Source organism: Ahaetulla prasina, chromosome 2 (assembly GCF_028640845.1).
Source record: "Ahaetulla prasina isolate Xishuangbanna chromosome 2, ASM2864084v1, whole genome shotgun sequence".
NCBI lineage: Eukaryota > Metazoa > Chordata > Lepidosauria > Squamata > Colubridae > Ahaetulla > Ahaetulla prasina.
This window is the reverse complement of record NC_080540.1, coordinates 155,672,735-155,690,229: the sequence shown is the minus strand read 5'-3', so window position 1 is coordinate 155,690,229 and position 17,495 is coordinate 155,672,735. Positions and strand designations below refer to the sequence as shown.

The following is a 17,495-nucleotide window of genomic DNA, read 5'->3' as shown; positions in this document are numbered from 1 at the left end:
CCAGAAAATATCTTCTTTATACACACCACTTCTAATTTTAATATCACATGTCATTTTATCATTTAAAGCTAATTTCCACATTTCAGAATTCCACTCTTCTATTCTAAAAATCACATCTAATTTCCAATATCTAGCTATTATAATTCTACCTATTATAATCATAATTCTAATCAATTCTTTTTCATATTTTGTTAATTCTATTTCCTTAATTACCAACAATAATATAGTTTCCACTCTCAATATTATTACTTTCCCCATCATTTCAAATATCATTTTCTCCAATTGTTGCCAAAACTTTTTAACCTTATCACATTTATACCACATATGTTCATAAGTCCCCAATTCCATCTCACATCTCCAACATTTTTTACTAATTTTTTTATCCATTTGTGACAATCTTACTGGAGTCAAATACCATTTCCAAACAACTTTATAATTATGCTCTTTAATCCTTATAGATAAAGTTCTCATAATTCTACTATTCCAATTCACATTCCAATCTGACTCTGGTATTTCAATATTAAGATCTTTTTCCCAATTTGTCCTCATCACTCTTTGTAATTTTTCATCAGAATTTATAATCTTATAAACCCTGCTAACGAGTCCCTTTAGCCCAATTTCATCTTTCATAATCCGAGATACTAAATATTCAAATTCAGTTTCACATCTATTTATCGAATAGTTTTCCCTTAATTTTTTTGTCCATTTTTCTATCTGTATTTTTTCAAACCAGCTTAACCCTAATTTTTCAGTAAGGAGGAGATCCTTGTTCTAGAGAACAGACCTATGCTAGAATTTCTCCTTCGAAGAGTTCCAGCTGCCCACTTTTTAAGGTGCTATCACCATCTTGCTGCTCACTTCCCCAAGGAAAAGTTTTAATTTACCTTAAAAAGAGCCGTGGTGGCGCAGTGGTTAGAATGCAGTATTGCAGGCTAATTCTGCCCGGCTGCCAGGAGTTTGATCCTGATGGAGCTCAAGGTTGACTCAGCCTTCCATCCTTCTGAGGTCAGTCAAATGAGGACCCAGATTGTTGGGGGCAATAGGCTGACTCTGTAAACCGCTTAGAGAGGGGCTAGAAAGCACTGTGAAGTGGTTTATAAGTCTTAGTGCTATTGCTAATTGGAAAAAAGAATCCCAAAAGGCCGCGTTCATCTAGGAGGTTTTGTAAGAATGAAAGTGGTTGAATCTCCTTCTAAGTCAGGGGTGTCAAACTCAAGGTGAAATCAGCCTGGAAATAGCAAAGGACCAGCCCGCAGTGCCTCTGGCAACCAAAATGGGGCGTGGGGGGGGCTGCAAACGCCTCCCTGTGCCCCATTTTCAGCCTGAACAACCTACTGTAGTACCGTGCTGGCCAAAACAGGGCACGGGTGGGGGGGGGAACCACACGTGCCCCCATGCCCTGTTTTGGCCTGAAAAGTGCTGCAGTCCTGCCTCCCCCCACCCCCACCCAGCCTGCAGAGAAGAACTACAATGCTCATCCGGCTCTCGAAGAAATCCAGTCTGACAGCCCTGCTCTAAGTTATTAACACAGTGCTCCATGGCTTAGGGCCAGGGTACTTACGGGACCGCCTGCTGTTACCGAATACCTCCCACCGACCTGTACGCTCGCACAGAGAGGGACTCCTTAGGGTGCCGCCCGCCAAGCAATGTCGGCTGGCGGTCCCCAGGGGGAGGGCCTTCTCTGTGGGGGCTCCCACCCTTTGGAACGAACTTCCCCCTGGACTTCGGCAATTGCTGGACCTTCGGACTTTCCGCCGAGAGCTGAAGACCTATTTGTTTGTTCGCGCAGGACTGGCATAGGATTTTAATAGGATCTTAATTAGTTTTAACATTTTATAAATTCGGGGTTTTATTTTAAATGTTTTAATTCGGCCATTTGTATAATAAGTTTTTTAATTATGGTTTTATGTGTATATTGCTGTTGTTTTTTTATTATGGCTGTAAACCGCCCTGAGTCCTTCGGGAGAAGGGCGGTATAAAAATTTAATAAATAAATAAATAAATAATAAATAAATAAATAAAACAGCTGCTTGCAATTACTGCAAGTTCAAGTCCCACCAGGCCCAAGGTTGACTCAGCCTTCCATCCTTTATAAGGTAGGTAAAATGAGGACCCAGATTGTTGGGGGCAATAAGTTGACTTTGTATATAATATACAAATGGATGAAGACTATTGCTTAACACATTGTAAGCCGCCCTGAGTCTTTGGAGAAGGGCGGGATATAAATGCAAATTAAAAAAAAAAAAGTGCTGAGAAGATGGATTGGAAAAGGCAAAAGCAGCAGCACAGACTAGTGACTAGGAATTCTTTTCTGTTTTGTAAGTGATCCTCAACTTGCAACCATTCATTTAACAACCACTTGAAAGTGCAATGGCACTGGGGAAAAAAATGACTTACAACGTGTTCTCACACCTACAACCATCACATCATTCCTGCGGCCACGCGATCAACATTCGGGTGCTTGGCAACTATCATGTATTTGACCACTCAAGGGTCCTCAGGTCATGTGATCTCCATTTGTGTCCTTCCCGGCTGGTTTCCGATAAGCAAAGTCAATGGGGGAAGCCAGGCTCATTTAACAACTGGGGCCAAAAAGGTTGTAAAATTGGGCCGCAACTCACTTAACAACCGCCTTGCTTAGCAAGGGAAATTCTTATCCAAATTGTGGTCGTAAGTTGAAGACTTTCTGTCTTGATTTATATCAAGTTCTAGGAATGCCTCTCATAGGAAACAGTCAGAACTCTCTGACTAAGCGTTAACAGCACAGTGTGAGAGCAACTGCGATTTCTTCAATAAACCACGGTTGAACAAACCATATGTTAATATAATTTAAGAAATAATTGATTTAAAGCAGTTTCATGTCAATAGAACCGTAATTTTGGCTTCTTATACTGGGAATTAAGGGACACAGTGGCTAAGACACTGAGCTTGTTGATCGAAAGGTTGGCAGTTCAGCAGTTTGAATCCCTAGTGTTGCATAAGAGGGTGAGCTCCTGTTACTTGTCGCAGCTTCTGCCAACCTAGCAGTTCGAAAGCACGTAAAAAATGCAAGTAGAAAAATAGGGAACACCTTTGGTGGGAAGGTAACAGCGTTCCGTGTGCCTTTAGTGTTGAGTCATGCCGGCCAAATGATCACGGAGGCGTCAGCGCTGGCTCTTCGGCTTTGAAACGGAGATGAGCACCACCCCCTAGAATCGGGAACGACTAGCACACATGTGCGAGGGGAGCCTTTACCTTTCTTACTGGGAATTAAAGTGCAGTGGGACTGATTTCTGTAACATACACTGCGTAGTTGCTCAGTATTTTGTTGGGGAATGTGTGCTTATGTATCTCTGTATGCATTCCTTTCTCACATATAGAGTTGTGTGTGATGCATTTGCTGAATTCAAGGCCGTGTTTGCAAATACAGAATTCTTATAAATATACAGTGCATTGGAAATAGTACTTATGGGTATGTATAGCGGAACTAGTGGTTGCAAGTACATAAAAGTACTTCTCTTCTGTTTAGAGGGTGCCCTTTTCCCCTCCGACTTCAGATTTTATCACAATGAGCTTCCTGGAATCAGTCAAGAATGATCTCTATCAGGCATCCGGCTGCTGGGAAGTGAATAGTGCTACTGATAGTGCTACACTTCATTTCAAGAAACCCTGAGTTCAGCAAAATTCAGGATTTTCCATGCATCGTGTCCAAGCCTGGATGGAAACCTACATCTCCAGTCACAGGAGCAAGGCCATACCACAATCATGTCAACAGAGGCAAGATGACCCCTGCTCTGCCCAAAGTTAAATTTAACTATTCCACTTCGGATCTAGATTGAAGCCGTAGGTTCCACAGGCAGAAGTCGATCCACCCAATTGGGAGCTGTTTGGCTGCAAGGGAAGCCAGAGGCTGCGGGGAAGCAAATGTGTGGACTCAGCAGCCTGAAGGAATGCTGAAGTACCACTGGGTTACTTGGGGCTCAGCAACAGCTGGATAACCTCAAAACTTTGGCAGCAGAACATCTAGAAAAGCTCCTACCCTCTAAATGAGGGGTGGGGAATGATGACCCTTTTACGACTTGTGGACTTCAACAGAAAAGAGGAGGTGAGAAGCCATCTGGGAAAGATTTCAAGGGAAATCATCAAAACCATAAAAAAGCAAAAATTAGAATATGTTCAACATGTGATGCGACACCCAGAAAAATACAGCATACTTCACTTAATCCTCCAGGGAAAGATTGAAGGCAAACAAGATCCAGGCAGAAGAACAACATCATGGCGTCAAAATCTAAGTTTGGTCAAAACTCAGCAGCACTTTTTTGTGCGGCTGTTAATAAAAATAGGATTGCCAACATGATCGCCAACGTCCGATGATGGATATGGCACAAGAAGGACTTCAACTCCCTGAATTCCCGAGTCAGCATGGTTGGCTCAGGAATTTTGGGAGCTGAAATCCACAAGTCATAAATGGGTCATTGTTCCCCACCTCTGCTCTAAATACTGTTCTTCCATCCAATAAGGCAATTGGCCTTGGCCTGGACTGGGCAGCATTAACAGCTTGCACTTTGGTGGCCCAAGTCTTCTCAGTAGCTTGAAGAGCTTTCAAGTCAAGAGGTCACCTTCCTCAGTTTCTTGAGAAAGTCCACCAGCAGATGGTTGAAGAGCTCCAAGGCCTTCATCGCTGTTTGTAAGACCAACAGAAAATGAGAGCACAACTGTTTGAATGCAAAACATCTCACAAGTTTTATCCAAAAGTTTACAGTGGAAACATTGCTGCACATGTCTGTACAAAAATCCAACTCCGAATCAGTTTTTTATGCATACAGTTATTGGCACATGGTGCCTCCCTAAATTGCTGGCCTTGCTTTGTTTGTTTGTTGCTTTCCCCCCACTTAACATCTCTTTTGAGAAATATCTGTCAGGGTGCACAACGGCCACTCTTTTCCCGTCTGTGCTGTGTCACCCCTCCTCCCCTCTTCCTGCAGCTACTTCCTGAGATAAAGTTAAAAACAAAAAACCAGAAAGCTGCCCTTTGGTTTCCCTCACGCAAGGCATTTGCTGGTGAGAGGTTGCAACAGTCAGACTTGAAGCTGTTTTTAGAGGCACAGTTCTGTTCTGAGGGACTTCGCTTAGGCCAGGAATATGGCTCACCAAATGTCGCTAAACTACAATTCCCAAGAGCCTTTGCTGGCACAGCGGATAATAAAGGGGGCTAGGAGTTGTAGTGCAGTGGCACATGGAAGCTCACAAATCATCTTTTCTTGAAGGCTTTAGACAAACACCTCTTTTTGTTTTATCTAAGGTTCGCCCAGTCTTCCTCAACCTGGTACCTTCCAGATACGCTGGATTACAATTCCCATTTTTCCAGCCAACATAACAAGGCTCTATATGTCTATGTTTGTCCATGTCCCTCTCTCCCTTTCTCCTTCTATAGGTGTAAGCCATCCTGAGAAAGATGCTGTGCTGGAATTTGGGCAGGGTAGCCACAAATTTCATTCTGCCTAGGGCCCGATCTTCATAATATCTAGCTACCCTGCAGAATCCAGGTCCAGAACTTTAAGGTTTGGCTCTAATTTGACTTCCACCGTTTCTCTCCCTAAGCAGTCCTGAGAATTGCTGTATAATTCAGCAGGAGCAAAGCGGGGACTCCTGACAGAGCCAATCTTTTACAGAATTGGAGGAAAAGTCAGTAAAACTGGAATAAACTGAATTTAAACGCTGTTCTTCCTATTGGCCTTTCAAGTAGAATTAGGTACACCGAGAGAGAAAAATGTAACCCTAACACGTCTTTTCTTATAACTTTTCCTTTTTAAAGTTGCTCTAGCATAAGGAGAGAAAAAATGTGTAATAACATCTGGATTTTTTTTAAAAGATTAGAGGGAAGTTGTGGGGAATTGCTGCAGCCTCTGGAGGTAATGAGACAGACAGGATGTGGCTCCCCAGAACAGATATAGATATAGAGCAGCTCAGAAACCACATTTGTACAAACTGTGTGCATGTGGGGGAGGGGGTTGGAAGGGAGTTCCCCAAACATTTACAGCTCAATCAATTCATCGGCCTTCCCAGTGGGAAGGAAAGTATCTAATGCTATAGACATGTGGGCTGACTTCAAGACATGGACTCACAAAGTGGATTAAGTGTTCCTTCTTCTCAGCATAGCTTAGAATTGACCTGGCCCCAAGTGTAGGGGAAAGATTGAACTTGATGTGCATAAAACTCCTGGCAGTCTTGCCTTTCAACGCTTAAAAACACAAAACCAAAATGCAGAAATATCTTGGGAGTTCTTGCTACTTCGTGGCCACCTACGCAGCTCACTCCATCCTATAACTGAACTTTCTAAATGTAATGCAAATTTCCGGCCAACGTGTGACCACATTCAAGGCTAAACGGGAATTCTGGGACTTGAAAGTCCCAATGCATCTGGAGGGTGTCCAATAAAAAATGGCGGTAGCTCTTGCCTTCTACTTTTTGCCTCGGATCTGAACTTTCTCAATCTATCTGACTAAACCTCAAATGCTACTTCATGCTCTAGGCTAAGCTAACATGCTGGTCCTTCTAATGGCCCACCTCATTAAGTCCTAACAAAAGCCACCCAATGTACAAACCCAAACCAAATATTCCAGTTTTTTTAAAGAAAAAAACTATCCCTGCTAGTTAAACCAATAATAATGTCCTGTTTCCCATCCATTTCTAAAAGTCACCCTATGGCCCACAACGACAAAGAACCACCCGATAACTTTATGCCAATTCCTGAAAAACATCCCAAACCGAAACCACCCTTGCATGAATGAAGTTGTACTTCTTTGGCCTTACAATGTGCTACATTTTTTTATTTTGAGGTGGTCTTCTTTCTCCCCACCACCCGTTTCTTCCTAGGACTTTGAAGACCCACTGTTATCCCACTCCCCGCTCCCCAACCCCAGGCTGATGAATTATTCTTCCAAAAGTCCAAGGCGGATTGCAACCTGCATTTCTGTAGAGCTGGTTGGTCTGTTGGCGTTTGGAAGCCCAAGTCCTCTGTTAATCAAATAATAAATAAATAAATAAATAGAGACCACAGCAAGCAGAGGCAGCCGGCTTCACAGCTGAACTGTGCTTTGCTTTTCCCAATAAGACTGTCCTTTTACAACTGGCTCTCCTCTTCCTCCAAAGAACGGTTCAACCCAGGAATAAACTTGAGGAATCTCTTGCGGAAGCTTCCCTGTTTGCTTTTGGGGGGCCTTGACGTGACCACAGAGTTCTTTGGTTCTCTGGATTTGTCCCAGGCAAAACAGGCATCCCCATTGGTGGTGGTAGTGGTGCATTTGACGCTGATGCTGCGGGTTAATGTCGTCTTGGGGCGTGAAGACTGGGCTGCTGCAGGGACAATGTCCAGGGAATCAGCAGAGTCAAAAAAGCAAGTCTGGTAAAGAGACTCCTCGGTCTCATCAGTGGCAGTGCTGACACAGCCCACGCTGCTGTATGTACTCCCAGCTCCTCTCAACAGCATCCCGTAGGGTGTAGAGCCATACAGGCAGGAGCGCACAGACTCCAACGTATCATAGATGCTGGGGTCTTTAACCACAATCCCTACCAGAAGAGAGAAAAAACATTACTGAAGTGAATGCAAGAACCTGCTTGTTCTCCCGAAGAGAAGAACTGATCTGCGCTTGGATCAACATTTTGTAATCTTGGTTTGGCTGAGCGCAGTGTTTCTCAACCTCAACAACTATAAGACATATGGACTTCAATTCCCAGAAACACTCGCCTAGTGGGTTACACCGACACAGCCAAGAGTGGTCTGTAAATATGTCTTTCTGCTGCCAGCCCATTCAGCCAGATTTGGTTCCCCCTTTGTGACCTAGAAGACAATCAGAAAAAATGCTGACACTCTTCTGACACTCACCATGGACCAAGCGCTGCTCCTGGACCATCAAAGACCGATATTCTCCCCATTTTTCATAGAGCGTTTGCTGCAATGGAAAGATGATATTAAAAACAACAACAAGGATCAGTCAAGTCTATATATTTAATTAAAATCTCCTTCAAGTGGTGCTTGACTGCTGGTGAGCCATCCTCTTTAAATTTCATCCTTCCTTTTTTATTTGCTCTGTGGGTAAAGCAGAGAGCTTCTCCTTCTTGGGTTTGTGGGTTCAAGGAATTCAATAGGCAAGAGCTGGAAATTGATGGGCTGTAAAACGACCGAACAAAAGCCTAACATAGGAGAACAGTTGCAGCCTATTGTCCAACTACCTGCTGGCTTCTAAATGACACTAATGGCCCACCTACTTCTCAAGGATAAGGAGGCTTCCTGCTAAACACATAAAAAAAATTTCTCAGAACTATAGATTCTCAGACGGTAAATAAACAAGGCTGTGGCTCCATTTACCAGCAAACTCTGCAGGTAGCACTTCCCGATTTAGTATATGAAATATGTAATAAGAAAAGTATGAGGTAGGAGATGACGAACGGCGTCTTTCTGAACAATGGGAGAAATAAGAGCGTAGCTCAGGAATCAAAGCTGCACTGTGATTATTAATTTAAATTTCTTTCTTTAAAAAAACTTATTCAAGACTTCAACATGAGAGAGAGAGAGAGAGCAACAGCGAGAGAGAGATTGTTAGATATGATAGATAGATAGATAGATGATAGACAGATAAATAATTACCGAGATAGATAGATAGATAGAGATACAGAGAGAGAGAGAGAGAGAGAGGGAGGGACAGATAAGATAGATAGATGGATGAACAGACAGATGCCTTTGAATTAACATTCCTAGGGTTGAGAGGAAGGGACTGGCTGAAGGTCACCCAATTGGCTTTGTGCCTAAGACTACAGAACTCACAGTCTGCTGGTTTCTAGCCTGATGCCTTAACTACTATGCTAAACTGTCTGTTTTATAATATTTATAAAGAACAAACAAAATCCAAAATCAGGCAATGTAAAACAATGTACTTAATTTAGTTATGCCAACTGTATTCTTTTATATCAGTGTAGGTATTTCTGTTGCCATGTCCAGAATCACCTTAAATTACACCCTAATCATGGGGGATAAGACTATTTTTAAAGGATCCCTCACCTCATAAATACAGAGTTTGGGGCCCACTATTTTTTTAAAAAAAATTGCTTTTGGGGGGCTTGGAATGATAAGTAAAATTAGGCCTCTTAAGAGGCTTCATACAATATTTTTCTTAAATAGATCACCTAAACCTGAAACATATACTGCATTCTCTAGGAGGCATTGTTTTCATCAGCACTTCCTGTTGCTGTTAGGATATATTGCATGTAAAGAACTAGATTAGATCAAGAATTTCCTGCTGAGAAAAACGGATATATCAAAACAGTGGTGAAATCCAATTTTTTTTACTACCGGTTCTGTGGGCATGGCTTGGTGGGTGTGGTGTGGCTTGGTGGGTGTGGCTTGGTGGGCAAGGCAGGGGAAGGATATTGCAAAATCTCCATTCCCACCCCACTCTGAGGCCAGCCAGAGGTGGTATTTGCCGGTTCTCCGAAATGCTCAAAATTTCCGCTACTGGTTCTCCAGAACCTGTCAGAACCTGCTGGATTTCACCCCTGTTATCAAAACCAACAGTGGGAATGACATTTACTGTGCTAGAACAAAGTGAATAGTGCCGAAAAACATTCGATGGAAAGTGGAAAAGTTATTGATCAGTGTAAAATGAATGTTAGCTTGGTCTGCACAACTATTCTTTTTTCTTCTGATGCCTATTGAAAATTTTAGTTTGCAAAGCACTGCTCTGGAGGTTGTATTTTTCCCTGATTTTCTCCATTCCAAGACGTTGCTACACAGGGGAGAGCTTCTTTGGCTGGAGAGTTGCACAAAACTCCAAAATAGGGGAGCTCATTGGGGAAGCAGAAAGCAAATGGGAAGGGACACATTTGTGGGTGGGACAGAAATAGGGGAAGAAATTTTAACTTTGCTCCTTTCCCCCTAGTGACTCCTATGCAGTGAAAACTGCTGCTTTTTTTTTTTTAATAGTGAATACTGAGCCAGCTGGACTAGCAATTGCACTTGGCATAGGACAGCTTTCGGTGGTTTTTAGGAGTATGGAGCATCCTGATCAAAGCCAAAAAAAAAAAACCGCTGCAATTCTGTCTATATAAATATTTGCAGGGCAGTTACCCCAGGTTGAGTTTTGGAATATCATTTCATGTCCATGAACAGGCCCTAATTCAAAACGGTTGCCTCTTCTTGGCAGCAACCCGAGCCAAACTTGTAAACATTTCATTGCTCGTTCCTGCTTGAATGCCACTCACCTTGAGATACTGCAAGCGAGCCTCCAATTCGGCCCTCCGGATTGATGCACCATACAAGGTATCTAACCTGCACAGGGAACAAAGTGGGATGAGTGGTGCCTCCACGGCTTGGAAACCACAGCCGTGGCACATGGAAAGCGAGGGGGTGGGGTGGGGGAGGCGGCTAGTTCTGGCTAAAAGCATCAATCTGGCTTTTACCTGAGCACGTTTCCAGATGCTTTGATGATCTCCACAATCTCACGGTGCCGGATGCCTTCTACGTTAAGCCCATTCACCCCTGTGATTGTGTCTCCTGCAAAGCAGAGAGGCAACAATAAGGAGTCAGGGAGAACAAAGGATCTGTACTGGGCCCGCACACTTGAAGCCTGAACTTAAGGTATCACTTCTGCAAGTCTGCAGACACATTCTTTATTTTGGTCTCTCAGGCTTGGAAGGATGGTGGTGGAGATAGAGATGGAGGGAGCCTCGCCCACCACTTTTTTTGAGTGGGGGGGTAAAACTTGTATGCCTGATGATCCCCACATCTTCTAACACAAAGAAAGCTTTCAATCCACAGTGGCCATATCAGAGCCGACTGTGATTTCTCCACTTCATAGCTAAAAAGACGTGAAGTAATTCTTCCTCTTCCTCTGGTTTTTGCAACATTTTGCTTAAAGAAATGAACAAAAAAGCTTGCACACATTTGTATTGCATTAATTTGGTCTTCATAAAATTATTAAGTATGGGTTCGGGTTTTTTTGTTTTGTTTTACTGCATAGACCAACACGGCAATGTCTGTTTTGTTTTGGGTGCTGTCTAAATTATGCAAAACAGCATAATTGCACTTTGGTTTGGTTTTATTCTGTGCACTCTAATTATGTGTCAAGAGTTCAGACAAGGCCAGGACCATTGGAGACGTGTGGGGAAATACTTAGTCAAGAAATACTCATGACTTTTTAGATTTCTTCTTCTCTGTTTTATTAAACAAAATAACAAAAATTAAAAGAAAAAAAAACCCACTGGGGTTGAGGGAAAAGAACAGAAACACAGGGAATCCAGGAGTCTGCATGTATGTATGTATACAAGTGCTTATATAATGTATATGTATGTATGTGTGTACACATAATCTTAAAGAATGTCTGCACATATATACATGTAGTATTAAGGAGAAATAGAAGTATTTTAAACCTCCCAATGCAATATTCCCATTCAGAACCCTCCCTCATTCAGATGATGGTAATCTATTAATATGTAGAAAATGTTAACAGAATATTCTTTCAAATTTTGCCTGAGATTGTTCGGCAACTTTTAAGCACAACTTATCCCACAAGCAATAGCATTTAGACTTACATACCACTTCGCAGTCCTTTACAGCCCTCTCTAAGCGGTTTACAGAGTCAGCCTATTGCCCACAATGATCTGGGTCCTCATTTTACCCACCTCGGAAGGATGGAAGGCTCAGTCAACCTTGAGCCTGGTGAGATTCGATCTGCCAAATTGCAATCAGCCGGCAGTCAGCAGAAGTAGCCTGCAGTACTGCACTCTAACCACTGCGCCGCGACGGCTCATTGAGCCACAGCAATTTATGATTTTGAAGACTAGGGTTGCTTATATAAGAGAGAGAAAAAAGAAACTGGTAGCCAGGAAATCTTCTGCCATTGGAACAGATGATCCAGGCTTGGAGTGGTGTACTTTTAAAAAACAACATCCTCTGTGCAAAAAGCAGGAAAAGCGGACTTTAAAGGGAAGGAAGGAGGGTACCACACTGCGCAACTAAATCTCCCGCACCCCCTCACCTCTATTTGAGCCTGCTGATTCTTTAAAGCAGGGTTTTTCAACCCTGTCAGCTTTAAAATGTGTGGATTTCAGCTGGCTGGAGAATTCTGGGAGTTGAGAGCCACACACCTTAAAAGTGGCAAGTTTGAAAAAAATACATGCTTTAAATCAAGATAGCAATGCTTGGTTCTCCAGAGCAGAGCAGCAGGGAGGAGAGAAGACGACAGCACCATCATGGAAACTGCACCTCAGCCTTCTTCCATGGTTACCTGTGATGTGAAGCCAGAGCTGGTTGAGGCCTCCTTACAAGGAGCCAATGAAACACAGGCAACAAGGAGAGGGAGCCTGCAATCCTGGTCTGTCTCAGCAAGACCCTGCTCTTTGGCTATTGTACAGTACAATATTTCTTCCACGAGTCCTATTGGCCAGGAGACAATGGGCCTACCGCCCATTTTAAGAGGAAAGCATAGAGTGTTTTGATTGTTTAGAAAAATGCCTAACATTCCAGTGAGCAGGAAAGCCTTGTGAACTAGTATATTTTAAATCTGGAAGGCCAGCTGGACAAACTGATGATGTTAGGAAAAAGAGCCAGGTTTTCCTGCTGTTGTCTTGTCTGGCTTTTTCTGGAGAAAGTTTCTTGATTCCTCCCACCCCCACACCTCGTTTTAGACAACTGGTCTAGTACCATTTTTTCCCCTTTTTATTTCCCATGGGAAACTGGAAGGCAATTGTCACTCTCCATGTTGGTGATCTGGAGTCAAATCTGGACAGGATAGTCCTGCGAGAACTGTGAAATCTGCAAGGATTCCACATGATCCCATCAACGGTGGTCTCTCCTTTGATTCTAAATAATGAGAGGTGAGGAAAAGCCACTAAGTGGCCACGATTGGGAGCGGCAACTCAGCCACTAAGTGAAATATCATGCGATTGCAACCTCATTTCAACTGCAGTTGTTAAACCATTCACAGTAAGTCTTTCAGCGAAACATCACGTGACGGTGAATTGGGATCTCAAATGACGATCACATGAACATGAGATGCTGCGTCTGTCGTCTATGCTTTTCTGTTGCAAAGAGCTTGAATATCTATCATGTGGCTGTGGGGAACGCTGCAACGGTTGTCACTGTGAAGACTGGTTGTAAAGCTACTCTTTCAGCATCTTTGTCACTTTGAACAACTGCTAAATAGGGCAGTCATTAACCGAGTTCTATCTGTACGCTTCCCAATTTCTAGCCTTCCACTTGGGATCTCAGCACCTCTCCTTGGAGCCTCACGCAGAAGCTCACATCCCGAGGCTTGGTAAAACTAGTAGACTGAGTTGGAGAGTGTCTGGCAGTAAATGACATTGTGAAGTTCAGATTGTGGCCTTGCAGGCTCCGTTCTGTGAAGTGAGAAGAGTAGTCAGCGATGTCATGGAGCCCTCCAATGCCTTTCCACAGCAGAGACCTACTCAGCCTTCCCTACAGTTGTAAAAAGGTTGGGAGGAAGCGTGGAGACAACGTGAGACTAGGCTAAAGCCACCACTCTTAAAAGTTGTGAAGGCATGTAAGCAGCGTGGACAAAAGCCAGGAAAAGTTCCCTCAGGGAAAGGAACCGAGTCTTTAAGGGAACAAAAGGACAAAAGTAGGGCCTGAACACATGGCAAGCCCCTCCTCAAGTCTCACCCATAAAGGAGTTGGGTCTATATGGGAAACTCCTTCCCACCTCTTTTTATCTAGGGGATAAAAAGAGATCCTGAAGCCAGCTCAGCCTTTGAGTTGTTTTTGGATCCCAGACTTGGCACCTTGTGATTCTTGATGAAGGTATCTTTTCTTTTATGAACACTGAGACCGTATGCACCAAGACAAATTCCTTGGCCAATATAAGAATTCTATTCTATTCTATTCTATTCTATTCTATTCTATTCTATTCTATTCTATTCTATTCTATTCTATTCTAGTCTATTCTATTCTATTCTATTCTACTCTACTCTACTCTACTCTACTCTACTCTACTCTACTCTACTCTACTCTACTCTATTCTTCAGTCCCTCTGGCTAGTGCCTGACAGCCTAGTACTGGATGCTGGGTAAATGTGTATGTGTGTGTGTGTGTAAGAGCAAAAATATATCAGTAAAAGTTTGCTGTTATTTTAAATTTACTTGGTCTCTGTGTATTTTAAAGAACTGTTTGTGCCTCAGTGTTCGGTTGATTTGGGATTGAGTGTGGCAATTTTCCAGGACTGTCAGTGTGTGAGTGAATGCCCATAAACTGAACCTGAGAGTACATTTGGGTAACAACAATAAAACAGAGGAACTACACAAGTGTGCACTGAAATTCGCAGTTCAAGAAGACAGAGTGACAACCTCACTGGCCACTAAAGACGAGGAAGGTTTAAACTCTGAATCATACCTGCTGATTTTACCAGTCAGCTGTTGAGCTCCAGTGAAGCAGGACAAAGCAGTAAATGAAGTTTCTTACCAGGTTTAAGGCCTGCTGCTTGGGCTGGGCTGTTTTCGTGAACCCGGCAAACAAAAGTGAACATCTCCACACGTTTTGTGTCCTGATGGTGTAGCCCATAGGTCTGAAAATTGCCCGGATGGGAAAAAGAATTATTATTTATTATGGCATGAAAAGGGTGGATTAGGGGTTGATGCTATAATCTATAATGAATGAGGTAAAGCAGCATGAACAGCTAGACAGCCGTAGCAAGCTGTGAGATGAAATGAATTCTGCCTGATTTGGATCATTTCTCATTCTCTGAAATGTCGAAGATCAAACTCAGCCGAAAAACGAGACAGGCCAGATTCAAGATGTTGTCATATTTTCCTCAGATTTGATATTCAATGCTTTGAAAATCCAAGTCCTCAATTTTCAATTTTTGTAATGTCTGAAATTTGTATTTCAACGTTTGCAAATAGCCCGAGGCATGTGATTTGAAACCCTGTCCTCAATCCCTGCTGAGTGCAGCCCGCAAAACTTTCGCTTAGCAGTTTGTGAGGTAAGCTTAGGAAGGCTTTCTCCCAGCATTTACCTGAATCTCAAAACCATACGTCTGACTCTCTTCTTTCTCCAGTGTGATCACCTTCCTGAAACAATGTGAGAGGAAAGAAATTCAGCTCAAATTCCTCCTTGCATGAGGCAGATTCAAGCCACATTCACAAAGTTGCGTAAGGATCTCTCTTTACTTTCTCACTCCTCCATCTTCCCACAGTTGAAGTACTGCCCAACAATATGATTTTAAGTTACAGGAACTTCCCTTAGTCATAGTTCAGCAACTTCTGTCTCATGTGTGTTCAAAGGGAAGTGAAAAGCAACATTCTGCCTCTTAGCCAGGCAGCTGGATCAAACATTTACTCTGCCCAGGAATCATCTCTGCAGCTCACAGTCCCTCTTTCCCTTACGGCTCCTTCCACCACCACTTTAAGCCAATGAAACAAACAGGAAGGGAGCAGCCTTTTGTGTATCGTCCAGTCTTTATGAATCCAGACCAGAACTAACAAAATAACAAAAGGAGATCCAAATGCAAAATCATAGCCAAAGCAAACATAAATGTAATGAGGGATGAGGTTGCTGAAGCAAACATAAGATTCAGTAGCAAAAAACCACTATATCATTCAAGAATATGCTTTTATATATGTATCTCCTTCTTGCAGACTCGTTTACTGCAAGAAGGAGATACGTAAGATAAATACTGAAGAATGGCAGATCATCTAACCTACTGGAATAATATTTTAGGGTAAATTAAATAGATGGCTACTCCTCTGACAGAAGAGCCACAATCTTTCACAATCAAACATACTTTTTAAAATCCCAGTCAAATTCTCCTGAAATTTTTTTTGAGTAATGTCAAAAATATTTACAGATCCCTCACATCCTGGACATAAACTGTTTCAACTCCTACCCTCAAAACGACGCTATAGAGCACTGCACACCAGAACAACTAGACACAAGAACAGTTTTTTCCCGTAGGCCATCATTCTGCTAAACAAGTAATTCCCTCGACACTGTCAAACTATTTACTAAATCTGCACTACTATTAATCTTCTCATCGTTCCCATCACCCATCTCCTTCCACTTATGACTGTATGACTGTAACTTTGTTGCTAGTAATCCTTATGATTTATATTGATATTGATTGTTCCTGATTGCTTATTTGTACCCTATGCTTATCATTAAGTGTTGTATCATTAAGTGTTAACTTGTACCCTATGAACATCATTTGTGTTGTAAATGTTGTACCTTGATGAAGGTATCTTTTCTTTTATGTACACTGAGAGCATGTGCACCAAGACAAATTCCTTGTGTGTCCAATCACATTTGGCCAATAAAATTCTATTCTATTCTATTCTATTCTATTCTATTCTATTCTATTCTATTCTATTCTGTTCTTCTATTCTATTCTAATTCTAAAATGAACTAATGTTTACTGAATATTCTGAAAATTCTCATGAGAAATATTTGCATTGCCTTCCTATCCAAATAAACCCACATTATCAATGTTCACTTTTTTTTAAAATTGAAGTCCATATATTACGACCAGATGTTGCAAGTTGAATATATGTTCTGTCCTTTTAAGTGGAACTGGTCATACCATGAACATCATTCATTTTATGATATCAATCGAGCTGGTATAAGGATAGTAAGTGGACAAAATTTCTTCTTGTTTGATTAAAAAAAAAAGATGCTTCTCTATTTAATGAAAATTTGGAAACTGCAAGGAGGAGACAAAGATTCCTCCTTTCATTTCAAGAAAAAGTTGCACCTCTTCATAAAACATTAGAACATCTGGCCACAAATAATGTATGGGTGTATGTACACACCCAACTTGACCACCCTGTGTGCCTTTGTTCAGCTTATTATTTCTGGAAAAGAAGTATGGTTGAAATGAATTAAGAGTGTTTTTATAAGTGACTCCCAAAAGTTTATTTAATTTCTACAAGTTGTCAATTGGAATTTAAGAAATGTCCCCAAGTTAATTCAGCAGCACATTTTAGGAGAAGCTCTTATAGAGAAGCATTTCCTAATAGCCTGGATTACTCCTGGCTTTTATTCTCCTTGTTCTTTCACATATGACAATAGCTTTAACAAGGGAGAGGGTCATTATTTCTTCAGCATTGCACACTTAAAGATGTACTGGCCACAAACCCCATCACCCAGCATGCTGTCAAGGTAGCAGGTTAGAAGAACCTGAAGGATGCCACGTTGGCAAAAACTTGAGATGGGGATGTAGTAAAATAGCAATAGCAATAGTACTTATACTTATATACCGCTTCACAGTGCTTTTACAGCCCTCTCTAAGTGGTTTCAGATTCAGCACATTGCCCCCAACAATCTGGTCCTCATTTTACCCACCTCGGAAGGATGGAAAGCTGAGTCAACCTTGAGCCTGGTGAGACTCGAACTGCCAAACTGCTGGCAGTCAGCAGAAGTAGCCTGCAGTACTGCATTCTAACCACTGCGCCACCACAGCTCATATTAAGATAATAGGATTCAGTCATCCTATATTTAATTACCATTTTTCAGA

The 17,495-nt window shown here is 42.1% G+C and overlaps 1 protein-coding gene across 1 annotated transcript in view; it reads right to left on the bottom strand.

Moving 5' to 3' along the window:
- Window positions 1-4,697: 4,697 nt before the first annotated feature.
- TAMALIN (trafficking regulator and scaffold protein tamalin) overlaps window positions 4,698-17,495 on the bottom strand; it is a 30,193-nt gene continuing 17,395 nt past the window's right edge. The window contains exons 3-8 of the mRNA XM_058173832.1: window positions 15,003-15,057; window positions 14,450-14,552; window positions 10,435-10,528; window positions 10,237-10,303; window positions 7,865-7,931; window positions 4,698-7,548 (exon numbers count right to left, since the gene is read on the bottom strand). Coding sequence (XP_058029815.1) covers window positions 7,103-7,548; window positions 7,865-7,931; window positions 10,237-10,303; window positions 10,435-10,528; window positions 14,450-14,552; window positions 15,003-15,057 — 832 coding nt within the window. The 3' untranslated portion in view covers window positions 4,698-7,102. The remainder of the gene's footprint in view (window positions 7,549-7,864; window positions 7,932-10,236; window positions 10,304-10,434; window positions 10,529-14,449; window positions 14,553-15,002; window positions 15,058-17,495) is intronic.